This window comes from Microtus pennsylvanicus, chromosome 8 (assembly GCF_037038515.1).
Source record: "Microtus pennsylvanicus isolate mMicPen1 chromosome 8, mMicPen1.hap1, whole genome shotgun sequence".
In the NCBI taxonomy this organism is placed as follows: domain Eukaryota; kingdom Metazoa; phylum Chordata; class Mammalia; order Rodentia; family Cricetidae; genus Microtus; species Microtus pennsylvanicus.
This window is the reverse complement of record NC_134586.1, coordinates 18393942-18421896: the sequence shown is the minus strand read 5'-3', so window position 1 is coordinate 18421896 and position 27955 is coordinate 18393942. Positions and strand designations below refer to the sequence as shown.

The 27955-nt window shown below is 38.6% G+C and overlaps 1 protein-coding gene across 2 annotated transcripts in view; it reads left to right on the top strand.

The window, feature by feature from the left end:
• LOC142855954 (C-type lectin domain family 2 member D11-like) overlaps positions 1–27955 on the top strand; it is a 41581-nt gene that overhangs the window by 9052 nt on the left and 4574 nt on the right. Inside the window, exons 1-2 of one of the 2 annotated variants that reach the window (XM_075982630.1) lie at positions 21539–21739; positions 26945–27076. In XM_075982630.1, the coding sequence (XP_075838745.1) occupies positions 21586–21739; positions 26945–27076 (286 nt within the window). In that variant the 5' untranslated portion in view covers positions 21539–21585. Of the gene's footprint in view, positions 1–21538; positions 21740–26944; positions 27077–27955 lie in introns of those variants that run through there. The other variant, XM_075982631.1, reaches the window with a different exon arrangement.

The following is a 27955-nucleotide window of genomic DNA, read 5'->3' as shown; positions in this document are numbered from 1 at the left end:
TGGTGTTTTTAGAAAATTACTTGTGTTTTCCAAAAAGTAAAAGCATGTGCTCCCAAATCCAATCCAGTTACTTAGGCAAACAGAATGGGTATTTTTGATTGGGACCTATAATCACACCTGTAATTCCAGGTACTTAAGGGTTGAAACAGGAGGGTCACAGGTTCACACATGGGGTCTGAAGGTATGAGAATACTAATGATAAGGAAGATGAGAATCCATTTGACCATCCTGTAATTTGGGGACACACACTAAATATTCTTTTCAAAAGTCGTTCCAACATGCCAAAGAATTTAAAAAGTATTTAACACTAAGATTTACTTCATACTTTCCAATTTAAAACATTAAGGACATTGTCAAATTGTTTCTCTATTTTAGTTTTCAATGTTTCTGTTTCCAATTATTCTCTTCTAAGTACGTCTTAAAAACCAATGCCATTTTGTTTAATGATTTGCTTGGATTTATTTCACATCAAAGGGGAGTTACACTCCTCAGGCATTCAAGACTTAATCTCTCGGTAGTGTGTGTACTATTTGCTCCTAAAATCAAGGTATTTAAAATCTTTATAGAGCAGCTACACTGTACTGATGAGTCCCAAAAAGGACGAAATACCAGGTTGTGAAGCATCTCTTGAACTCTCCATCTCCTCCTCTCTTCCTTGTTCTATTCAAAAAATACTTTTATATCTACATTTTTTGTATCTATTACTTGTGCTTAAGGATATATATATATATACATATATATATGTATATATATATATACATATACATACATACATACATATATATATATATATATATATATATATATATATATATATATATATATACACACTGCCTGGACTGACAGAGCTCAGAAGGAATGAGCTCTCCGGAACTGAACTGATAAATGTGCACCACCTGAGCTGGCAGAGATCAGAAGGCATCATCACCCCGAAACTGGACATGTAAACTCATGTTGGTTTTGGGAATGGATCAATGGGGACAGCACAGACAATGATGGGTCATGTCATTCCCTGGACTGGTGGAACTGGGTTCTATAAAAAATGCAGTCTAAGAAATCTAGAGGGGGGAGCAAGACAGTAAGAAGCATCCCTCTGTGCCTTTGCATCAGTTACTGCCTTCAGAATCATGCTGTTTCATTTCCTATCCTGACTTTCTTCAATGATGGACTATAATGAGAAAGTAAAAGCCAAATAAATCCTTTCCTCCCCAATTTTCTTTTTGTCATTGTGTTTTGTTGCAGCAGTAAAAGCACTATCAAAAGTCCTTTGGGTAAATGTCCAGAGTGGCAGAGCTGGACCATGTAGTAGCTCTATTTCTAGCTTATCGAGGAAACTCCACATGGATTTTCATTGTAACTACACCAGATTTCAATTCACCATCAGTGTCATTTATTGTCTTTTGAGATTGGCCATTTTACCTAGGATGAGATGAGAAACTTCAAAGTAGTTTTAATTTACATTTCCCTGATTACTAAGTATGTAAAATATTTTTTAGGAATGTTCCTCAGCTATTTGTATTTTATCTTTAAAGTACCTAGATAAAGGTTGTTTGTTCTTTGGTATTTAATTTTTTGAATTCTTATAATATAGATAGTAAACTTCTGTCAAATATGTGGTCAATGAAGATATTTTTCTCATTCTATAGCTTGTCTCTCTTCCTGAGTAATAGTATCCTTTGCTGTGCAAAACCTTTAAGTCTCATGAGGTCTCATTCATTAATTGTTGATCTTAATGCCTACACTACTGTGACCCTACTCAGAAAGTCATTATTGTGTCAAAGAATGCACATGTATCACCCACCATTTTTTCCCATCAGCTTCAGAGTATCAGATCTTATGCTGAGGTCCTTGATCCATTTGGAGTAAGAGAGAATCAAGTTTCATTTTTCTACATGCAGTTATCCAGTCTGACTAGCAACATTTGTTGAAGATACTATATTTTCTCCAATGTGTATTGCTAGCCTTTCTTTCAAAAATCGAATGAGTGTAGAAATGTGGGTTCATAGGCAGCTGCTATCCTATTCTATCGATCAATGGGTTTGGTTTTATGCTAGTAGCATGCTGTTTATGCTGTGTTTATTACTACAACTTGGTAACATAACGAGATCTGAGATGGTAAAATCTTTAGCAAACTTTTGTTTTTTAGGATTTTTTAGGTTATCCTGGATATTTTGCATTTGCATGTGAAATTTAATATTATTTTTCCAATTTTTATGAAGAATCATAGTGGAAATTTGGTGGGGATTGTATTGAATCTGTATATTATTTTTAGTAAAATATCATTTTCACAATTTTAATTCTACCAAAGCACAAGCAAGAGAGCTTTTCCAATCTTGTATCTTCAATTTCTTTCTATATTTTTTCTCTGTTTTGTTTTGTTTTGAGACAGAGTTTATTTATAGCTTTGGAGACTGTTCTGGAACTAGTTTTTGTAGATCACGTTGGCTTCAAACTCACAGAGATCTGTCTGCCTCTGCCTCCCAAGTGCTGGGATTAAATATGTGCACCACCACGGCCCAGATTCTTCTATATCTTAATGTTTTCACTTACACGTCTTCCTTCTTGGCTATATTTATTCAAGAATATTTTATTTTGAGGCTATTATGAAAGATATTTTCTTCATAATTCTTTTAGTTAGCTCTTTATTTGTGTATTAAAAGGCTACCAATTTTTGTATGATAGTTTTGTATCAATGTATTGATCTAATGCTAAATATAGTGATCAAATCTAGAGAATTTCGGGTGGAATATTTTAGCCGTTTTTGCAGAGTATCATATCATCTGCAAATAATTGTGCTTTTACTACTTCCTTTCCCATTTGTATCTCCTTCAGTTGTCCTCTTGCTCTAGCTAGGATTTCAAGTACTGTGGAATACGCGTGTGAAGAAAGTGGACGTTCATGTCTTCTTCCTGACTTTGACGGTGGGTTGTATAAGTACGCAAGCTGAGAGTGGGTTGTGTCCTTCTGCGGGTCTGCAACAGTTTCTGTATCCAGGTTCCTTCCCTAGTTTTGCTCAGTGATGGACTGTGATGAGAAAGTATAAACTAATCATCCATTTTCTACTCAAGAGTCTTTTGATCAGTGTTTTGTCATAGCAGCACAGACACCAACTAGGACAATGGGGTCCTGAGTATTATTATCTCTACCCATCTTATTATCAAAGGCAGAGGGTCCAAGAGCAGTAGGACAGAGAAAAACTGGGGTAAGAAATTTTCATGATTTTTTTTAACCATTATATGCTCAACTAGTGCAAAGAATCAATTCTCAGAACAGGTCTTCGATATCAGTCACTGGAGATTCTTCTGTGGTATGGTAATGACTAGCTCAAAGGACATTTTACTTTTGTATTCAGTTAGGTACTAATTTCTGTCTTTTAAATATACCTTTTTTTTAATGTTGGGAGGGAGAAATAAATCCCCTAAGTGACATTGCCATCGATGCAGCTGTTTTTTCACACGGCACCTCCCAATGGACATTCTGACCACTAGTCATGCTATCTTAGATGGCTTTGGATTCCTGTACAATGTTATGACTCCTACACCTATTTCAGCTATAAATAGTGGGAGCATTTCCTGTCTCAGTTCTTGCCTCTGAACTTTCTTTCTCTAAAAAATCTGTATAGTTATTTTGTATATCATCTTGCCTGCATGTGTGCTGCATGCCAGAAGTGGCACCAGAAACCCATTATAGATGGTTGCAAGTCACAATGTGTTTGCTGGGAATTGAACTCAGGACCTCTGGAAGAACAGTCAGTCCATCCTCTTAAGCTCTGAACCATCTCTCCAGTCCCCTCAGTTTTCTTATTCTAGTGTTCACAGTGCAAATTGTTACCTTTTCTAAGTTCTCAAGACAAATCAAACACCGGTATTCTTTTCAGTTCCAAGCATAGTTCCTTACAAACTGTGGTCACACCTGGCATGCAGATTGGCAGATAACAGAATCTAGAGATAAATGGATGCTAAACTATTATTCTGATCTTTCTAATCTAAGACTCATGTATAGACAAGTTTCATTGTATGAGATATATAGTGTTATTCTTAAAAAATTAATGGGGCGTTCCCCCGCCCGGTGGGCTCACAGAGTAGCAGCAAACTCTGTTCTGGTCCCCAGCGGTGCTGGGCACTGGCTCTAGAGTCCGGCACCCGAGCAAGCAGATACAGTTTCCCATCAGCACGCCACTCTGGCAGCAGGTAACAGACACATAAACACAGGAAATAGCCATAAGTATTTATTAAGGAAGAGGGAGAGAGAAAGAGGGAGAGAGAGAAAGAGAGAGAGAGAGAGAGAGAGAGAGAGAGAGAGAGAGAGAGAGAGAGAGAGAGAGGAGAGAGAGAGAGAGAGAGAAGGAGGAGGAGGAGGAGGAGGAGGAGGAGAGAGGCAAAGCCCCATGTGTACACAGGAAGAGAGAACAGGGAGAGAGAGCAATGGTGGGTGAGGTTAGAGGTTAAAAGGAGTGGGCGTGGCTAGGGCAGGGACGGAAAGAATAACATATAGAAACTGAGTTATTTTATATTTGCATAACCATTGAGAGTCATAAAAATTTATTTCTGACCTTTGCTTTTCTTCCTCTGTCTTATTTTTACAGAAGTTTCCAGCAGATCATTTAGCTATGACCTTTATAACTTACAGTGAATTTAGACATAATAACCTCTTCACAAGAGCTCATTAGGAATGTGAAACTATTGCTCTTAGCCCTATTGGCTGAATTACAACATATACTGAAATGTGTGATTTTATGTCTGTAGCACAGTGGGTAGCAGTAAGCTGTAGTTTTATGCTTTCCTGATAGAAGGTACACCCCAGGCGGTAGCTTTGCAGTTTCAGAAGTCCAAGCAAGGCCTAATGGCTCTCTCCTTCTGCTGCCTGTATATACAGATATAGAACTCTTAGCCTCTCCGCACCATTATTTGCCTGCCGGCTTCCATGCTCCTTGCTATGATGAAAATGGACTAAATCTCTGAAACTGTAAGCCAACCCAATTAAATGTTTTTCTTCATAAGAATTGCTGCAGTCATGGTATCTCTTCACAGCAATAGAACACTAAGACACTAGCTATACCCAAGTCTGATACATCAATGGAATTTCTCACAATTTCCATACTAAATAAATACTTGCTCTTACTTTGTTAACATCCTAATAGCTCAAAACATAGCTGGCACTGAATTCGAGAGCACAAATGAAGCAGAATGAGGATAGATAGTTTGGATCTGAGTCCTGGCTTTTTATTTGAACTGTTTTATAATATCAAGAAATGAAATTGCAGTTCAGTTCCCAGGGTTGCCAAAGTGATTAAACTGTACATTAAGTATAGAGTGGATATTATTTGTAGGACAGCTCAAAATATTCTATTGACAAAATATAACAAATATATAATTAAAAATATGAATATTTCCTAAAACATTAATGTTCATTGTGAACTTCTGGAAGATCCTTTCCCTGCCCCAGATTAATGATATATCTTAGGGCTAGAATACCTTTCTAGCATACATAAGTAGATCAATCCTCATTACCACCAAAAACAAAGCACAAAGAAAGCAGGATCTTCAGTCAGAAAACATCTACTTTGTAGTATTCTGGGATGTGAAAGGCTGCTAATATATAAGATACAAAAACATATCCTTAGCTGCAGCACAAAGGAAATGAATAAAACAATTATATATATACTGTATCAACATACTGCTTGGATTAAATCATTATGAATATGCAATGTATCTACATACTTGCCGTTGAAAGAAAAAGACAATTGTTTTTTTTTTTTTTTTTTTTTTTGCTGTTGCTTTCCTTATTTTAGTTGGCAGCCTCCCCACCATTGTCTTAGATTATAATGTGGGAGCGTCATATATCAATCTGTTGATTTCATTGGTTAAGTAATAAACAAACTGCTTGGGCACATAGCTTAGAACATAGGTGGGTGGAGTAAACAGAACAGAATGCTGGGAGGAAGAGGAAGTGAGGTAAGATGCCACAGACAGAGATGCCATGTTCCCGGCCTCTGGGCAGATGCGGGGATAGCTCTGCTCTCTGAGGCACACGCGATGAAGCTCCGACCCAGGATGGACGTAGGCTAGAATCTCCCTGGTAAGCACACTTTGGGGTGCAACACAGATGATTAGAAATGGGCTAGTCCAGGTGCGAGAGTTAGCCTAGAAGAGGCTAGATAGAAATGGGCCAAGCAGTGTTTAAAAGAATACAGTGTCCGTGTAATTATTTCAGGTAAAGGTAGCCTTGCGGGCAGCAGGGTGCTGGGGACGCAGCCCCGCCGCTCTTATTACTACAAGATTACAGGAAAATGTGAGGCTAAGGGGAAATCCTATCAAGGTAACTGAGTTAAAAATTATTCAGATTAAACATTTACTCAGAATGATCATTGAACAAAAATATGATGGTTTCTCTTCAGTGCATTTGAACTTTGCAATATGAAGTTGAAAGAAAGACTGGTTATAGTTGCTAATGCCCATCTGGCTCCCCTCTGGTTAGGGGCATATATTTTATATTACTTCCTTATTAAGCGTGCATGGAGGCACAGAATAAATCCTTAAAACTACTAGGCGGGTTATTAATGTAACTTGCTGGTACTAATGCTTCATCATCTCTCGCTATTCCAGTATGTTCCAGTCTTTATATTATTATTATTATTATTATTTTACTTATTTTATCAAATACAGCTTGCTTTCCCCAGGGACAAAATCTTTCTTGTTGAGCATGCTCTAGAAGACCCAAAGGAGATTTTCATGGTTGAAGATATGTTCTATTAGACATCTGACATGAAACAAAGGAGGCCACCAAAAACCTCTGTGCATTCAGAAGTGATATTAAATTAAGCATTCTAATGGCTGTGACAAGTTAAAGTCAGCAACATTTGTGATACTCAGTACCTAGATAATTTATTTTTTGTGTAAATCCTTCTATTATTCTCCATAGACTTATCATTTCCTGCCACTTTGAACTTAATAATATATTTAGAGAGGGCTTCATTCTAAGATCATAGGCTAGAGACTGCCTCAGAGTGTACCAATGAAGGAGAGGGGGGGAAAAGGTTAGAAAAGGAGAGATAAAACGGAAGAACTTTGGGTGTGGGAAAGAAAAGAAGTGACATTGACAGCTATCAAACAAACAAATAAACAAAATGGTGTACAACCACCCAGGACCCTTCACTTAGGAAGCACCCAGAACTTGGTCCCACCTGGCAAACACTGCCCCCACCTTTCCCTCATAACCAGGAAGAAGGAACAAGGAAGAGGTGACTAAGAGTCTAGACGGAGTTTGTTATTTCTGCTTGGCTCCACAGGTGGGTTAACTCTAATCCCAGTCTCAAGGAAGCAGATGAAGGAGGTGACCGAAAAGCACCCAGTATACACAGGACCAGAGAAGCAGTTCTCACTACCAGAACTGAAGTGTGAGGCTGAACCCAGGCAGAAAAGGAGAAACTGGTCCCCAGAAGACTTTGAACAAGTTTGAGATGATGTTTATTAAAACCTGAAAACCAATGTCCCACAATCCTCCTCCTCTCTCACCTTCTGGGCCAAACAATCTGACAACAAGGAAAGAGCAGAATTGGGCAAGATCTAGTCTCTACCTACCAGAATTCAGCAAAGGAGAGCTGCTTGGCAGATTCAAAGAGAGATTAAAGGGGCCTAAAGTCAGCACATCATCCTTCCACCTGCACTGCAGGTAGCCATTGAACCCACAGAATGGAATTGTGGGGAGGATGTCGGTGATGGGTGGGGGTGGGGGTGCATATCTAAAGGGCAGAGAACAGAAGTGTAATAATCCAACCTCAACATCCCCCACAGCTCCTACAGAACGTGCGTAACAAATTGGGCAGTCTTCTGGTAAACAGGGTGAAGAAAGCACGAGATGTATGCTTCACCAAGAAGAAGCATTGGTCAAGAACTTAACGATTGCCATTTCAAATGATGGAAAACAAACTGATATATAAAAAAGTCATTGATCATAACTAAAATGTTCATGAAATCGGATCTTCTTAATGACCAAATGTAAGATTTCATGGGATAGAAAAATAAAAGATGAAGCAAAATGACTTATGCAAGCTATTCAATGATAATTTCCTAAACATAGAAAAACATCAAAACATAAGAATATTAAGAACACCAAAAGACATGACCAAAAAAACTTCTCCATAACATATCATAGCTAAGATCTCAAAACTACATTCAAAATAACAATGTTAAAAGATATAAGGGGGAACACTAACTAACATACAATGGCAGAAATACAAGAATAACATTAGAGTTGTTGTCAGCAATCACAAAAGCTAGGGAAGCACAGATGATATGTTTCGAAGCTCTGAAAACTAATTACTGTTGATCAAGATTGATATACTTTAAAAAATTATCAAAATATATGTAGAAATAAAACTACTTAAAGACAAATACAAGTTAATTTTAAAATTATCAAAATAGATGTAGAAATAAAATTACTTCAAGACAAATACAAGATAATACAGCGAAGTCATTACCACAGAACATTCTTAAAGGAATACTCTTTTCAGCAAGAAGAAAGAACAAGAAGGAAGAAAGAGCAAGAAGGAAGAGCAAAGAAAAAAAGACAACCCATCAAAGTAACAGATGAATAAAGTAGAACTGGGAAGGAATGAATCACACATAGACAAAGCAGTAAACCAGCAATCATCTATCACATCCAGGCAAGGAAGAAATGAATTCCCAATAAATAAACAAACGAGAACAAGGAACAGCAAAGCCATTAACCATAGTCAAGGCATCTCAGTTATAACCCAGAACGCAAATGCTTTTAAATAATGAATTAATAGACACAGTCTAATAGTTCAAATAGCAAGATCTGACTATCTGATAGGTCCAAGAAATCACAGTTAACTCAAGACATCAACAAACTGAAAGGCATGATTAGAGAAGAAAACGTCAAGCAAGTGGAAGCTGCAGAAAACCTACCATCACCATTTTTATGGCAAATAGGACAGTCTTTGGTTGATAGAGATGACACGCCCTCCTGTGATAGTCATAGTTTGTCTTGTATTCAGGGCCTTTGAATATTTTCCTAGTGTTACATACTTTGATATTCAAGTTATCATAGTTATTAGCTGTAGTCTGGCACTGTTTTCCATCTCATAGAAGCTAAATCCAAGGGCAGTAGTGGTGACCCTTAGTAACGACATTGTGAGTTAATTTCCAATTTGTCACAGGATAGATGCTTTGCTGTCAAGAATCAGTTGACAGGAGATGGTGGCTGGTCAGTGAACCTCAACGGGCATCTCTGGAGAGACTTTTCTCATTCTGGATTCTATTTAACAGAACTTTTTGCTTGGTTATAAAAGGAATAGGGGAGAAAGACTTAGCTAATAGAGTATTACCACCTTTAAACTATAGGGCAGCTAATTAACCCTTAATAGATGAAAGCTTCGAGTACAACAGATTCTATACTTGCAGGACTTCCCATACACAGCAAAGCATTTCCCTCAGAGGGTGTTATGGCATGTGTGTTGCCTAATTTACCAACGAGAGCATTTGAGGACTATGCTTTAATTGCTGCTTTCCTTGTGTCTGATGTTTAAGGCAATGTAACACAGCTGAAATCCAAGAAGGCAAAGTTTGAAAGTGGAATTTAGATCTGCTAGGCTGGCAATATGGGTTAGGATATCTTATGACCAAGGTCTGTAGCAATGAGACACAGCTCTGAGCCAGACATATGATCAGCAGCTGATACCCTACTGTGCATACTGCTGCCAAGTACTAATGCTGAGCAGATGAAGCAGATTAAATGAAGGCCCAGCATCTACAACATTATTAACTTATTTTTGAGTTTAGACTACACAGATGATTCACTTTAGATTGAAGCTTTGCTTTTTTGTACAACGTGTCTGCAAGGGTTTTCACCATTCTCCTTATGGAAAACATATTTAATATTTAGGAGTGCTGAAGAACATACCAGCATTGTGTATGAAGCCAGGAACATTTCAAGCTAAGACAAGCAGGAGTGATGATGGAGTTGGAAACTTCAGGAATCTGTCTTTCGGTCTAACAACAATTCATGTCTCATAATCTACTTGAATAAGTCCACTGATCAATATGTGATGATTGGATTGGGATGCTGACCCTACATGCTGAGCGTCATGTCTTAGCCACGCAGTATACAATAGAGTATCAGTTGCTGACCGTGTGCCTGATGAGGAGGTGTGACTGCAATGCCTAGTGCCATGAGAAAGTTCGTATGGCACCAACTAGCCCACCAATGTAAAGATTCAGCATTCAAAATGTAGTTTCTATCGAAGCCCATTTGTTTTGTTCTACCATAAAGTCCGAAGTCATAAGTTAAGTCATCTTGAGCTAATGATCACCTATGCTTTGGACTTCTTGAGTCTAATTTGTGCCGTAACTCTTAATTGAACACTTATGTCACCAAACAAATATTTTGATGAAGAGACTTTGATAAATTTTGATCACATTTAAGCTTATTCGTCAACATCCCATCGTGCTATGAGCTGGGTTGGCTGTGGTTCTGTTGTAGCTGCTGGAGTCTAATAAGCAATGGAGAACTTTATTGGAATATCAGTACCAAATATCTGATTTCCGAAGCATTTGCTTTCTCATATCAGAAACAGAATAGACTGAAGTGGATTAGGATCTTAAAAGGAATTACATTGGTGGTTTTTTTCCCTCTCCACTCTGGATGGAAGCATTCCATGAAGTCTTTGTCAGATAGTTGGTTAACGGCAGAGACAACAGACAAATTTTAATGGCTATGTAAAAGCAGAAATGTAGACTCTTCAAAAATAGTTTGGAAAGTTACAGATAGTTACACCTCTTCAAAAGCAAGATCTATCACAGTCCCAGGAGAGCAAAAGTATCAGAGCAACCCTAATATAAACCGCAAAACATCCGGTCCTCAACAAAACATTGAAAATGCACAACGAATGGCTCTTTTGTAAAACAAAGTATTTTTGGGAAATAACCCCCGCCCTGAAACTTAGAGACTAGAATTATTACTTAAGGATACTGAATCAGCCTTCTTAAATATTTACAATGCATTAAAGACAACAAGACAAGAGTGGAAAGAGGCTGGGAAAAAATCATGTATGAACCAAATAAGAATATCATTAAAGAGTTAGAGAAAGGAAAAGGAACCAAACAGAAACTCAGACCAGAGAAGTATACGGACTGAGATAATTTGATCCTTGGATTAAAAATATCTGATTTCTCATGAGAAACTGCAGATACTCTAGAGACAGTGGGAGGACCTATTTGGAGGAGGAGGAGGACCAACCAGAACTGTTGTAGTTCTGAGTGTTTGAGACAAGGTTTCAAACTGTAGCCTACTCTATAGATTTACAGCATTGCTCCTGCAACAGCCTCCCAGTTGCTGAGGCTGCACATATGTGCTACCACGTTTGAGATGTAACTTGGCATTGCAGGGACAAAATGCGTGAAAGAATCAACTTAGGGGGAAAATTTTCTTTTCCTGCCGACTTCTAAGGGGCAATCAGAAGTCCTGTTGCTTTGGGGCAGGTGCTCCATATCAGAAGTGCATGGTGGACAGCTCCCGTTCACTTCATGGCAGTCCAAACCCAGAGCATGGTGGTGGTGGGGGTTCCAATTTCAAGTCTCCTAAAGGGCATCCTTCGATAGAACCACCTTCTCTCTGCATGACCTCATTTTGTAAAGGTTCCACTACTCCCAAAAGAGGCACAGGCTGACAAAAATGCTTTAGCACATAGACCTTCCAGGATCCTTCAAAACTGCAGTTTTGTAACCATGTTAATTAAGAATGCTATACTTGGCCAAAGCATCTGTTTAAAAAATGAAGGAGATGAAATAATTTGCAGATAATCCACATAGGAAGACACTGCCAGTAGATCTGCTCTCTGAGAAATACTAATGGAAATTTTCCCAGCAATGGACAGGACACAGGTCATAATGTGGACTTGTAGCACAAAATGATCATAATCTTACCAATATATGCAGGTTAAAAAGAATTTTGGCAACATTTACCACCTCTCTGTTTTAAATATGTAATTTACTTTCCAGGTGGTGGCGGTGCATGCCTTAATCGCAGCACTTCAGAGGCAAAGGGAGGCAGATCTCTGTCCAGGCCAGCTAACACTGTTTCACAAAGAAATCCTCTCTCTAAAACTCAAATATATATGTATAAATGAACATATACAAATATTTATATATACATTTTTGCATGTATATATATATATATTTGTTTTACTGAAATACATAAATTAACAATTGGAGATACATGTTAATGACCATGAAAATCTAGAAAGACCAGAAGAAAGAAATGGCTTTAGGCGTGTGGGTGTATATACACAGCCTTAATTCTAGTGCTCTCAGGAGGCCAAGACTGGAGATCTTTGTGAGTTTGAGGTCATCTTGATATACACAGTCATCTCCTGGACAGCAGGGATTACATGAAAAGACTTGATGAGGGAGTTCCCTCTGTGTTCTGTGATTACCATTAATGAGTAAAGAAACTGCTTTGGACCTATAACAAGGCAGAACTCAGGTAGGCAGGGAAAGCTAGGCTGAATGCTGGGAGAAAAAAGGGAGAGTCAGAAAAATGCCATGGAGCCACTGCTAGAGTCAGACTTGCTGAAACTTTGTCGGTAAGCCACTATTAATACACAGATTAGTAGAAATGAGTTAAATTAATATGTAAAAGTTATCCAATAAGAAGCTAAAGCTTATGGGCCAAGCAGTGATTTAATTAATATAGTTTCTGTATGATTATTTTGGGTCTAAGCTAACTGGGCTGCCAGAACCAACAAGCAGCCTCTTTCAACAGATACTTTGCCTAACAAACAAAACAAAGTGGTGACGAGGGAAAGAAAAAAATCATATACAACAAGTCATAAACAATGAGAAAGCAAACATAAGAGTTGAGGAAGTAGGAGTTTGAGACCAACAAAAACAATATCCATTGCAGGTTAAGGGTTCTGCTTGCAATTAAGAATAAGTTCCTGTTTATCCCATGCAGATTAAGGCTTCTGTTTACATTTAAAGAATATATTCCCATTTGTCCTGTGTTGTTTAATCCTTAAAGGCTAAAGTTTCTATTTGCAACTAAAAATAAGTTCCTGTTTCTTAGATCTGGTATAAACTGCAAAGCATGTTTTTCAATCTGCACCAAACTTGTGACCCCATTCATATGATGTATATCTTTACATTTGTTCCTTCCCTTTCATTGTCTTTTCTAACAATGTACAACAATTGACTCTCTTGCCTGTGTGTACACCTTATGTAATCTATAAAAGCACCTAAAGAGGTCAAGATGGCTGTTCTTGACCATTCCCAGGTGTACCCCAAAATAGAGTTTGCTTTAATTTGACAATTGTGGATTTGGTTTTTTCTCTTTGAGAGTCTCAGGTTTAACAGAAGCACCATTGAATGCATGTGACAAGAAAGCAGAAGAGGTTTTTCCCAGGGAAGAAAAAAGGGAAACTAATGTTTGAATTGGGAAGATGACATGTAGAGTCAATAGGAGAGAGAAGTGCACAAGAACAATTTCAACATCACAAACATATGTGATAAACGTAGGACACTGGGTGTATCTATTTTTTATTAGCATATTTCGAGATAATGTGTTTCACTGTGGTTTCACTGAGTTTTGCATGAAGTCATGCCTTTCCCATCCACTGTGAGTCAAGGCAGACAGGGAAACAGAAAGAGGTACAGCAAGGAAATGACATCTCACCTTGGACTCAAATCTCTCAGTGTCTAAGAGTCAAGAATTTCAGCACAACAAAAACATGCTGTGAATACTACCTGCATATGGACAATAGTCTTTTACCCAATAGATCTGCTCAAATAGCCATATTAAAATGGTAGGAACCACATTAGAACAAAACATAAGTCACCATGTTGTTTAACCTTCTCTTTCATCCACAAACAGTTTCTGAGAACACCACAATCAAGATTAGACATGTTTATAGCTACAACATAGGCAGAGAACTTCCTGGTTACTTCTCACTGTGTATTTCTAACACAATGCACCCCAGAAAAGAAACAACTTATGACCTACTTACTAGAGAAATTTCTTGAGATAAAACCATTTAAAAATTTTAAATGCTTTGAGCAGTGTAATATCTCCAAAAACTTGTAAGCTGGAGAGATGGCTCAGAGGTTAAGAGTGCTGGTTAATCTTGCTGAAGACCTAGGTTTAGTTCCCAGCATCCACAAGGCAGATCACAAATATCTATAACTCCAGTTTCAGAGGATCTGATGACCTCTCTTGGCCTCCACTAGAACTTCATGCATACGGTGCAGAAACATACATGCAGCAAAACAGTCATTCACTTAAAAAATAAATACATAAGTCAACCTTCTTGAATAATCATGTAAGTGTTGGTAGAGACACTTGATGTACCTTTTTTGTCAGGTCATGCTTCGCCGTAGGAAGTGTATCATTGCTATACCCCAATACCCATGCTTATATTCAATTAATATTTTTTAAAAATTAATTCCAACTTTTTTGTTATTAAATCATCCTGATGTGTTTTGTCTGCAGTGGAAATCAAGACAATGAGCTTCACCAACGTTGAAGTTCACTCTGGCTGCTACAACCAGTTGTGTGGAGCAATTTTACCTGCTGCCACTGAAATCTGATAAACCTCCCTTATATTCTGTCACGAAACCCCTTATGCTTTCTGATAGACCCCTTACTGTACTCATGTTTGCAGTCTTTCATTTCTCTCTAGGTTCTACAGATGGACATTTGAGACTTGTCTTTCTGAATGTAGCCCTAGATTCATTCATCTTCCTGTGGTAGTTATTAAATCGAAGTAAATTATATATGTTTTGCAAAGACTCAGTTAATACTAGGTTCCTGATTTTCTCATTTTGGCTAATTTAGCTAAGAAATTTCCAGTAGCCAAATGATTCTGCTTCTTCTGTTGTAGGTTCAGGCCAGAAGAGGAGCATATATTTATTTGAGAAACAAAAGTGCCGATAGCACTAGGCACTTGCATCAGGCAAAGTCCTCTAGAGAAACGAAAGCAAAAGAATATATATTATAAAGAAAATCATGATGGCTAACTTAAACTCTCAGCTTGACAAACTTAGAATTCCCTTTGAAGAGAGTCCCAGTAAGGAATTACTGTGTTGGTTTACTCAGTATCAGCTGGGAAGTCCAATATGAGTGGGCCTGCTGCATGTTGGAGAGGCAGAGAATTAGGTTGTGCCCAATCCAGGAAACTTGTCATTCTCAGAATGGTATCAAAGGACTGGAAAACTACCTAGAGTCAGATGAAAGAAACTAGAGATAATCTTGATCACCATCACCTTCACCACTACCCCATCATTATCATTTGTATTATGGAGGCCACTTGTTCATTTACCAGCTGCCCAGACTCGTGAAATAACCACACCGAAATTGTATTAATTAAATCACTGCTTGGCCTATTAGCTCTAGCTTCTTATTGGGTAGCTCTTACATATTTATCTAACCCATTTCTATTAATTTGTGTATTGCCACATGACTGTGGCTTACCAGGTTAAGTTCTGGCAGGCTACATGGCTTCTCTCTGACTCTGCCATTTCTTTCTCCCAGCATTCAGTTTAGTTCTGTTCTACCCTATCAGCCCAAACCAGTTTCTTTATTTAACCAATGGTATTTACAACATACAGAGAGGAATCCCACATCAATCATGAAGACCAACATCAACAGCTGCAGCAGTAGATACACTTCTTCATAAAGAAAAAACTTGTAGGTGTGGCTAATTCCTTCTGTGTTTGTTTTTCCATGCAGTCACCTGGATGTAATTATGTGCACACAGAAGGCGTATTCTTTGCCCGAGTTACTGTGCAAAACATTTTACTTTGGAAAAACACTCCCACAAACATAGGTATGTTTCTTCAATCCTAGATAACTCTTAATCCAGTCAAGTTAATAACAGCCAAACACCAACCATCACAATACTCTATGCATAGATGACACAGCAAAGGATGAGTAACCTGAATTATAGGTGGATAGAGGATTTGAATAGATTTTTATACAAAAGACATAGAAATGGCTGACAGGTATATGAGTATGTGTCCAATATCACTCACTAATCACACTCTGCTAATTTTCAATGTCTGCAAAATAAAAGCCAACACAAGCATGCAGTAACTCATAGCTTAGCAGAGGAAACAGGCTTTATCTGTAGTAGTATTGTATTAAGAGATTGGCTCATAAATGACTAAACAGCAATTTCATTCCATTAAACAATGTAATTTTTTGAAATAAATTTGGGTAATAGATCGTATGTGTTGTGAAGAATATTTTCAATAAGATTATCTTATGTGAACTATAGCTAAGACGATCTAACTTTCCCATAATTTCTGAGAACCCATTTCAGAGATTGATGTGGTATGGAGCCAGCATTTTCTTTCCATCTGATCTCTCTCTCTCTCTCTCTCTCTCTCTCTCTCTCTCTCTCTCTTTCTTTTTATAGTGCTATGGATTGAATCTAGGTCCTTGTACATACTGGGTGAGTATAGTTCCAGAGACCTATATTCCCAGACTTTGTTTTACCTTCTATGTTTAGAAAAGGCTTCACTAAGTTGCACAGGCTAGCCTTGTGCTCACTCTGTACTTTAGGCAGGCCTTGAACTCTGATTCTCCTGGTTCAGCTTTTGAGGTAGGAATAGGCCTGGCTTGGATTCAACACTTATCATTCTGAGTTTTACCTCCCCCTCATTCATTCTGGTGATAAATTACCATTCTACACCTCAGAAGACTCCAAATGAAGGCATAGGATTACTCCTGCTTCTGTCTTGTGCTTGATCTTGCCTGTAGTTGTCTTGCATAGTGCCTAATAGTTCTAGGTGCCTGAGTGCAATCCCCATATTTGGTTCCCACATAGAAGCAGACACATAGTTTTCTGGGTGTCACTCTGTGCAGCCTTTTATTTATCATCATGTGTGACCTTATAGCAGGGAACTTTGTTTTAAAAAGTATGACCTAGCAGTGTAGGTGCATATGACAGATACAGTTAGGATATTTTAACTGGAATCTTTCTAGTGTTGTTGTTCAATTAGCTTCTTCTTAGTGTTCCTTGTTTCTTACAAGAAAAGAAGATTTTTCTGAAGAAAAACACCTGGTGGCCTTTCCATCAGGTACCATACCACTGACACCAAATATACAAACAATTAAACTTCCCCAGAAATCCCATAATATATGGAAACAGAAGTCTGAGACATTGGGAACTTCCAGTGGAGGAACTTGTTCTTAGGAGGGGATTTCAGGCAGGTCTGGCAAGTTATTCAACCACATTGCAAGGGAGGCTGGATACAAAGATAGATCAGTGATGGAACACACCTTGACAATACTGCTTAGGCTGTGCATACATCTTTCTATATTTTTAAACAGTAAAAGAAGTGAGTTGTAAATAGTGGCTATGACCATATGCCATAGAAACAGGCATGGCCTTGTATTGTCTGTAAACAAATGTAAATACATTGAATGAATGTCTTTCTTTTGTTTTCTCCTTATTTTATCATGAAATATAAGACATAGCATTGAAATCCTATTAATTTTATGTCATAGTATACAGGTTATGGGATGCAAAGAGAATGGTCAACATCCTTCTAGGAATTTGCTTCTTTTTCTTGTGGAAACGCAGCACAGCTGTTGCTTGATTTTTAACTTTAGAGACTAAATACCCCTTAATAAGAGTCACAAGGTACTAGACAAAGTGGACTTGTGATAGCTAATTTTATGTTCCACATCCATGAAGCTCTGGTTCAAGCTAGTCAAAGGACACTTTGTGCTGGTGGACGACTTTGAGGCCAGTCATGTGATTCTTATTTTTCAGAGTTATAGAACACAAGCATTCTTGAGGGGATCGACCATGATGTCAAAGGACAGCATGAAAGGCAAATATGTGTCAGAGATGGAATCTCTGTGAATCACAAATACAAAATAGTGTTTAAATTTCAGTGATGTATTTGAATTGGAAAACTTCAATTCTCTAAAAGGGCTGTGATTTTTCTCAGGGTTAAATTCACATGTTAGACCATAGTATGGAAAATTCATTCATTCTCATTTAAGTAAGTACTGACATCCTTCAGAATATACACTTCCAGTTGAGGACAGCTCATCTGTCTTTGTCTGATGGCTCTGTGATATTGAGGCTTCAAAGATAGAAACATGTTAGAGCCTGGAGATGAATTCTCACCTCTTTTAACAGGCATTGACTGTAGTTCCCTCTACTCTAACAGACAATTCCCCTTTTGTTTTAGATCAGTGTTTGAATAACAACAAAACTTTGAGGAAGGCATGTTTCCATATACTCATAGCCAGTTTTTATATCATTAACATCCCACACTAATGGGATATATTAGTCTAACTAATGAGCTCATATAATGTCATTAGTAATGGAGTCCACACTTTCAAGCCTCCTTTACTTTCCTGTCTCCCTCATCAACCCATCACCGGATCCTGTTTGGGATACAAGATGGCTTTTGTATCCCAAAAGTATGTATCCCAAGATGGCTTTTGTATCCCATACGAGTGCTATGTCTCCCCAACCCAGAATAGGAGTCTGGCTCTTCCTATGCCTTTTTTGGGCTCCCCAACTCCAAGAACTGCTGCAGACCTGGCATAAGAAGAGGACTGTAGATTTTTATCATTGGGCTAGATTTCGCTCTGTCCTCATCCCTGTGCCAGGCTTTCCTGATCACTGGGTCAGGCTAAACTTATGATCTATTATCTCTGGCTCAAAATCATGGGGTAAGAGGAAGTGGCCTCCAGCTAGGGGAAAGTTGAAAGTCCTTGGGGCTTAGTAAGTTACAGTTTCACTTCAAGTCAGAGCTCTGAAGAGAAACGAAACACAAAGTTAATCACTAAAACAGGAGTCAGTCTTCAGATGGTGCCACCATGGCTGCCGTGGACTCTTGTCGTGTTCCAGCAGGATTTTATGATCCAGAGATTGAAAAAGAGAGGGAGCTGAGGGCACAGGGATGAGAGTGGAAGGGGAAGAGAGAAAGGGGGAGAAGCAGAAAGAGATATAGAGAGGGAGAGGGAGAAACAGAATTGAGAGAGAATGGAAGGGGAGAGAGAAAGAAGAGAAGCAGAAGAGGCTATACAGAGTATGACAGGGAAAAGGATCAGGATTTGAAGTTTTTGTGTGGGTTTATGGAAGACATGGTGTGCTACTAGCTAGATTGAAAGCCTTCTATGACTTTGTTTTAAGATACCAGGCTTTGTCTTAGGCCAAGAGGATGAGGAAGAAATGAATGAGGTCCAAAGCCAGGTGACTTCATTAGTGTCTACTATAGACACTAATGAAAGATTGCCTTCAGCTTATACAGAAAAAAAAATTGGTGTTGGGTTACATTTAGCTACCTCCTATACTATAAAACCTCAGGAGATATACTATTATATTTTCGTTTTGTACCTCAAACTTGTGCTAATGTCTGGGGAAATAATTACTTTTATAACAAGACTTTCCTTTCCTGTCAGACTTTTTCTGAGGGACTGCCATCTCCCAATAATGACGTGGAGACATTATTAATTATGAGAGTTTTGCCTTTAGCTTAGGCTTGTTCCCAACTAGATCTTATAACTTATCCCATTTCTATTAGTCTTCATTCTGCAATGTGGCTTTTTACTTCTTGTCCATTCTGTATGTCCAATTCCCTCTGTGTCTCACTGGCATCTCCTCCTTTCTTACTCCCAGAGTTCCTCTCTATTCCCAGAAACCCTGCCTATCCTCTCCTGACTAGCTATTGGCCATTCAGATTTCTATTAAATCAATCAGGTGTCTTAGGCAGGTGAGGCAAAACGGACATATTTTTATGTAGTATAAACAAATATCCTGCAGCATACCTGGACATAAGAAAATCTGGGTGACACTCATCTCCAACTACATTGATAGTTGAGTGCCCCAAATACCTGAATTCAAAGCCTCTCTGACTACATATCTATTAACTCATACTAGTAGTATATATAATATGTTTATATATAATGCTATATTACTATATTGATTACATGTTATTGGCATATTTTATATAATTAATATATTAAATTTGTAGTACTTTTTAAAACATTTATTTTAACTGATTTCTTTTTAAGCATTGGTGTGAGGGTGTCAGATCCCCTGGAACTGGAGTTAAAAAGCTGTGAGCTGGGTTCTGGGAATTGAACTTCGGTCCTCTCTAAGAGCAGCCAGTGCTGTTAACCATTGATTCATCTCTCCGGCCCCTAAGTTTGGAGTACTTTTTAACTTAGCCTTGGCTGGCCTGAAGCTCCCTCTGTAGACCAGGCTAGCCTAGGACTCATAGAGATCCATCTATCACAGCCTCCCCAGTTCTGGGGTCAGGGTCATATGCCACTGTACCCATCACCCAAATATTTTATTCTAGCATTTTAAAAATTTCCTGAGATGTATACAATTCTCCTTGGCATATGTTCTAAATGATGAAAACAATGCAAATTTGGGGCTGGAGAGATGGCTCAGAGGGTAAGAGCATTGCCTGCTCTTCCAAAGGTCCTGAGTTCAATTCCCAGCAACCACATGGTGGCTCACAACCATCTGTAATGGGGTCTGGTGCCCTTTTCTGGCTTTCAGGCATATACACAGACAGAATATTGTATACATAATAAATAAATAAATATTAAAAAAAATGCAAATTTGTTGCTTGGTTTTTGATTTTTTTTTTAGGATGATGATATTCCTTTGCTATATCTCTGGAGCACCTGCATTATAAATCCAAACTTTTCAAGCCTGTGATTCCAGCTCTGAAACAATCTAACATGCGCTTCTGACCTCTGCAGGCAGCTGTACTCACAGACACAGACCCACAGAAAGGCATACCCACACACATATAATTAAACCAACACAAATAATTTTAGAAAAACTCCAACTCTGTTTCATAAACTGTCTATCCCAGTAATTCTTCTTGGCATCAAAGCTATGAATCTTGGTTTGGCCTGAGTCAAAGGTTCCTGAAAATCTAGAGAAATCAGTCTCAGCCTGTAAGTTGTGACTTCTTTGGCAGGAGGGGATTGAATGTCCATGTCACAGGGGTCACATATCAGATATCCTGCATAGCAATATTTACATTCTGATTCAGAGCAATAGCAATACTACAGTAGTAATGAAATAAATTTATCATTGGCTATCACTGCAGTATGATGAGCTGTCTTAATGGGGAACAGCATTAAGAAGATTGAGAACCACTGATCTAGAGGCATTTTTTGGACTGGTGAAGGTGACAGTGGGATGTGTCTTTCTGTCCCCAAGCCACCAATCAAATATCAGAAACTGTCATTTGAGACAGCCTGAATGACTCATAATTGCCTCCAGAAAAAAACGATCTCTTATTCCCGGAGAGGAGAGAAATGTGTTCATTGACTGTGGACAGTGTGTCTCCAGCTCTCTCCATTCTGACTCTTGTCTCCCATACATTCAGTCTCTGGATCTTTAGCACACAGAATCCTCTGTCCTGGCTATGTGCCTGCTTCTTAAATGATTTCCTCAAACTTCACAGCTGCAGCAATATGGGGCTCACCACTCAAGAGAATCACCTCCCCTTTGTGTGGGAGCCAAGGCATAAAGCTTGCTGACGACAACCAGACCGAGTGGAACCGCCCCAAGCATAAATGGCATTTCTTCCCTCTCAACGTTTTCAGTTTCTTGTTGTAGCTGAAACTCAGCCTGTCAGCTCTGAGATGAGTGCTGCAGAGCCTGCAAAGCCTGCAGAGCCTTTTCTGGGCATGTTCAGTACCACAGACAGACTGCAGGAAGGCGAGATCGGTATGTATTTAATGCATATTCGAATGGACCTACAAGAGCAGAGAGCTGCTTGTCAGGGACGGGAATAGAAGCAGAAGGCAGAGGAGCTGAACCTCAGGACTGTGAGCCTGCCACAGGGGGTTTCTGCAGAACCAGAAAACGCAGACAGGAGTTTAGTTAGCTAAGAGGTTTTTACATTAGTTATTCTATTGGAGCATATAATATTTAACACTTACATAGTTCTCACACAAGAGAAATGAACAGTGAATTGCTATACAAAAGCCTTAGTGAAGGCTTTTCTTTTTCTTTTTTCTTTCTTTCTTTTTTTTTTTTTTTGTTGTTGTTCTTTGTTCTTAGCTTGCTAGTCCACTCTTCTCCCAGGGATCTGGTAAATTACACTCTGGTGAATCACACCAAGTCCCTGTGGAAAATGCTTGCTCTTTAAGTATCACAGCAAGGGCAAATTCATACAACAGCTTTGCTCTGTGCACAGTGACAAAAGGTGCCTGGGAAGCTGAAGCTTTTGCTTTGCAGATCCATTGTGATGGAAAAGGATGTAAGGAGAAGGCTGGAGGCCTGGGGTCCAGGCTGACCCCACCTAGGAACAAATCTTCTGCATTTTAAGCTTCTAGGAAATTATACTAGGGAATATAATGGGTTTTCTACTTTAGTATTCAGAAAGAAAGTGAATTTGTGTTTCTTGAATTTTGAAAATGTCTATGCTTCATTATATTTCACTCTTTTATCTTTTTTTTTCTTCATCCCTGTCCCTTCACCTTAATTTTTTTCATTTAGGAAAAGATACTGGATTTTGGCAAAACAAGACTGTTATTTACCAAAATTTAAAATTAATGACAAAATATTAACACCTATCACTTAAGCCGAGTATTCTCCTAACTGAAACATTATTATTAGCTATTATATTATTATTATTATTATTTATTTTCTTCTTGTTGCTGCTGCTGTTTCTGTCTGCTGCTGATTGACTAATTCTTTGAGACAGTCTCATACTTTATTCCAACTGACTGATAACCCCTGTTCCCTTTGCCCCAGCAAGGTTGACTTTTGAAAATAAATACTTACCCAATAGGAACACACCTGTTACAAATGTGGTGACTCTGTCCAAAGGGTGAATGTTGTGTAACTGGAGGCATTTCGCAACTTGTAATTTGTCTCTTGTCTCTCATTTGAAACCATAGCTGGTTCTGTTAGTGAAGCAGGCTTTTTGTTTTGTTGTGCTTTGTTTTGTTTTTCAAGACAGGGTTTCTTGTTTGGTCAAAAGCTTCCTAGCTCCCTAACACCCCTTTATTCAAAGACTCTGGAAAATTATAATCGGGGGCCTCATCCCAGCCCCCGGCACCCATTTTGAAATACTGGGCAGAAACTCCATTTCAAGCTCAATCCCCTGGGAGTTGCCTTAGTCCAAACTCCGCCTCTGAGAAAGCTTGCCAAGAATTACCCCTCCCCAGAGCTTGTGAAGAAGGCCTGCCAAATGGTGACTCCTCCCCAGGGAAGGTCAAGACCACGCCCTCAGGCTACTTAAACTGCCCCCTAGAGACTGTACACGTGGTCTCCACTTCTCTCTCTCCCCTCACCAAGCTTTCTTGGTGCCACTAGGGAGCATTGCATTAAACGAGGACGTTTATTATTTGGTCTGATTTCGTCTGATTGGACTTATTTGCTTTCATGGAGAGGCTCATCTAAGAAATATTCTTAATATTTCCCTGTGTAGCCCTGGCTGTACTGGAACTCACTCTTATAGACCAGGCTGGTCTCAAATGCAGGTATCTGACTACCTGTTTCTGCCTCCTGAGTGCTGGGATTAAAGATTCCTGCCACTTTTAAAAAAATAAATTAAAAACCAGATCAGCAACGTTTCATTTCTTTGTTTTTTGAGAGATCATTTCTAATATTGTTTCCTAATATGACACGAAAGCTATGCTACAACTGTGCTATGGGAGGCGTTAGGTTTTAGAAGGAGATGCATGTATATACAGTATGAGAAAATGAACAAAAAATTGCCATTTATGTATCAAAATGAAACAAGTAGTATCATTTTATACCACTGTAAATACAGAGGATGACCAGTAAATCTTACTGATGATATCATATATGAAATGTCCGGTATGAAATCCTGTTTGAACCCAGTGAAAGGAAAAAGTCACACCATTTATGTACCAAGATGAAACAGACAGTATTAGATTTTATTCAACTGTAAACATGAAAGACTATCAGTAAATCTTGCTGTTGATAATGTATATGAAATGTCTGGTGTAAAGTCCTACTGAAATCTGGGTGATTAGATGCTTGAAATCTCTACTAGAAGACATATCACGTATTGTTCTTCAACACAATCTTTTCTGTCTTTCTTTTTAAATTGATATTTTACAATTTTAAAATTTTATTGTTTCATTAAGGTGACTACATTAAAAACTCCCTCAGCTATTTTTAGGAACACTATACATTATTGTGAACTCTATCCTACTGTGCCTTTGATGCCAGAGCTAATACCTCTTTGTAGCAAATATTGCCCCTTTTCCTCTTTACTCTCCCAAGACCTGTAAGAGATATTAATTCCCATGTATGTATTGTGACATTGTTCATAATAACCAGCCCATGGAACCCACCTTCATCTATCAGTGAATAAATGGGGAAAACTGTGTCATATACAAATGAGAAGATGAGATGACATTTTTTTGTGACAGCATGCATAAACCTGAGTGACATGCTAAGTTAAATTAATCAGGCACAGAGGGCATAACACTGCTTGACAGTTAGATGGAATGGCTAGGAGTATGGACTATTAATTCACAATTTGGGAGAGATTTTTCAGTACAGTTCTAAACTCAACAATCATAGGTAAGTGTAAACATTTCAAGTTTGAAGGTGTTTAGAAATCTGATATTTTTTTAAAGAAGTAATCTTGGGGATGGGGGTGACAAGAGGAATAGAAAACTGATGAAAATTGACTTCTCACATGCAGACCAGTGTTGATTCCAGATGTGATTTTTAAAAAGTATTTTATATTTTTTCTAAGATTCTCTAGAGTTACTGTTAATATTTATATGTATATTTTATGTTTTAGTGGAAATATGGGTTTTTATTTCTCTTGGGGGAATATGTGGCTAGCAGGGCCAGGACTTATAGTAAGTATATTCTCATTTATATAAACTGATGATCTGTTTCCAGTTGTCTTTTCTCAAACCTGATCAAGCTGAACATATTTAATACATGATCTTAATTGGCCAGTATTCAAGTATTTGGTCCTTTTTTATTCTCTCTCTCTCTCTCTCTCTCTCTTAAAACAATAAGTTCTCACAACTCTCGGGATACAACTCCTTTTTGATCTATGTCCTGCAAATATTGTTTTTTGAATTCCCTTTGAAAGACTCAGAAAAGAGAGATTTTTAAAATTAGGCCAAAACTCAAGTGTTCCATTTTCTATAATGTGGATTGGGATATTGGTATTATACCTGAGACACTTTTATTCACCACTAGGTCACAGAAGATTTTTTTTTTACTCTTTTCCTCAGATAGTTTTATAGTCCTAGGATTCATTCTTGGGTAGCATTTTATAGAAGGTAGGAGAAGTGAGTTTTAGTATGTGATACAGATTGCTTCAGAGGGTAGGCAGAATCCAAAACATACTTAAATCTTTGTTTCTGCCCCTCTATGATTAGGTGGTGTCATTTCTGCAAATTTGACCTCTTGATTTTTCTAAGTTGCTCAGCTAGACTAATACTTTTGTATTTTCATACAATTTGAAGGTTATCTTGTGCAGGATGGTTAAACACAGTTAAAAGCACTGATATCTTTTGCAGAGAACCCAGATTTAGTCTCTCGTACTTTCATGGCCAACACAACTATTCGTAACTCCATATCCAAGGAATTCAGTACCCTTTTCTGGTTTCCTTTTGGATCAGGCATGCACATCATGCACAGACATAAAATGAGTCTTTCTTTGTCCCTCCACCTCCCAAATGATGGCATAGAAACTTCTTATTAATTATGAAAGTTTGGCCTTAGTTTAGGCTTGTTTTGAAGTTGATCTTAGATCTTAAATTTACCCATATTTCACCCATTAATTATGTCAATGTGTTCTACTATATTTAAGTGTGTTTACTAATTTTTTTACTCACTAGGTTCTAATGTTCTCTGTTATATTTATGGATGTCTTTACTAATTTATTTACCTACAAGGTTTTTGAAACTAATCTAGGTTGGCCTCAAACCTCCTTTGTAGCCAAGGCTGGTCTCGTACCCATGGCTCTCCAACTTCTGCATCTCTAACACTAGAACTGCAGAAGTGTACACACATACCTGTCTCTTTGACTGGAAGAGGAGTTATACAGGCAGTCATTAGCTGTCCCATGTGGAAGGTGGGAGCCAAACTTGGGTCCTCTATAAGAGCAACAACTGTTTCTAATTTCTCAGTTTTCTATATCTCCAGCCTCTTGCTGATTCCTGCCACCTCCAACCCCCACAATGTTTCCCTCAGTCCTAACCAGTCTATTCTTTAATTATTTATATATTTATTCATTTATTTATTAAAGATTTCTGTCTCCTCCTCACCCCGCCTCCCATTTCCCTCCCCCTCCCCCAGTCAACTCCCCCTCTCTCATCACCCCAGAGCAGTCAGGGGTCCCTGCCCTGTGGGGAGTCCAAGGACCTCCCACCTCCTTCCAAGTCTAGTAAGGTGAACATCCAAACAGCCTAGGGTCCCACAAAGCCAGTACATGCAGTAGGATCAAAACCCAGTGCCATTGTTCTTGACTTCTCAGCAGTCCTCATTGTCTGCTATGTTCAGCAATTTCCGTTTTATCCCATGCTTTTTCAGACCCAGTCCAGCTGGCCTTGGTGAGTTTCCGATAGAACATCCCCATTGTCTCAGTGCACCCCTTGACATCCTGAGTTCCTAACCAGTCTATTCTTAAGAAACTAACTCTACAGGTGTTCTTTTTGTTGTTATTTCTTTTTCATCCTGATCTCCACTCTTTCTGTTTCTAATCAGTTTATTGGCTCTTAGTTCAATAACTGGAAGACTACATGGCAACACTTCTGCTTCCCTTTCTTCTACTTCTCCGTGAGTCATAGACATCATTTCCAGACCAGGACTTTCAGTAAGTGTTTGCAGAGGAGGAGTACAAGCAAAATCTACTAATGAGTCTGAGTAAAAGCAGCTTTTTCCATGAAAGATTCTTGAGATTGATATTCTTATATTTTTCAGATAAAAAGCTCCAAGGAAAATGTCTCAAAATCGTCTCCCCCGTGTCTCCTGCTAGGCTTTACTGCTGCTATGCAGTGATCATCGTCCTCACAGGAGCTGTGATTGCACTTTCTATTGCTCTGTCATTGTCAGGTGAGTGACATTCTCCAGATCCTGCAGCATTTTTTCCACATCCACACTTAGTGAGCACTGTGAGCCAGGCAATGTGTGAGGGGCAGGAGAGAAAACACACTGGAAATTCCTGTTCTCTGGGAACTTATGATCTAGCAGAAATGTGCAATGAATGATCAGCACAGGCTGTGGTGTATGCAGGAGGCCAGGCTCAGCATCCCTGGGAAAATGGCATTGAGCAACCTCTCGACAGATGCAGGAGACATATGTCTACCATTGGGAACTATTCAAAATAGAAAACAAGGGGAGCAATATGCAAAGAAGGAAGCTCAAGGAACTGTGAGGATAGAGAAGAGAACTATGTCCAGGATGATGTCCTTCCCCTAGTACCCATGGTGTTAATTACCATGTTCAACTATATTTTGAAAGTATTCAATGAAAGGTTTTTGAAGTGATCAATTTATAGAGTTTTAGAACTACACTGTTCAGAATAGTGTAATGAAAGACTTGTACTGTTGCCATATGGCAGGTGGTACTCTTTCTCTCTTGGCTGGTTGGCCACCAAGTTGAAAGGGAAAAAATAAAGAAGGGGTGACAGGAAGTTTTTTATACAGTCCATGAGCACAGATGAAGAGAGGCTTCTGGGAGACAGACTTAAGTGGATCATCTCAACTTTATTCCAAAGTATAAAGATTAAGGATTTTATATAGGATTAAGGAGTCTGGGGACATACTGTAGTGTGGTCCTATCACAAGACTTGGTTTGTGGCAGTAGGGTCCTTTAAAATAGACTTTCTAGCATAAGTCTTCTTAGCAGGGCTCTGTATCAAGGGCAAGCTAAGGATGAACCAAGCATCTGGTATTAAAACAGGTATCTAGTTCAGAGGTAGATTTCAGATAA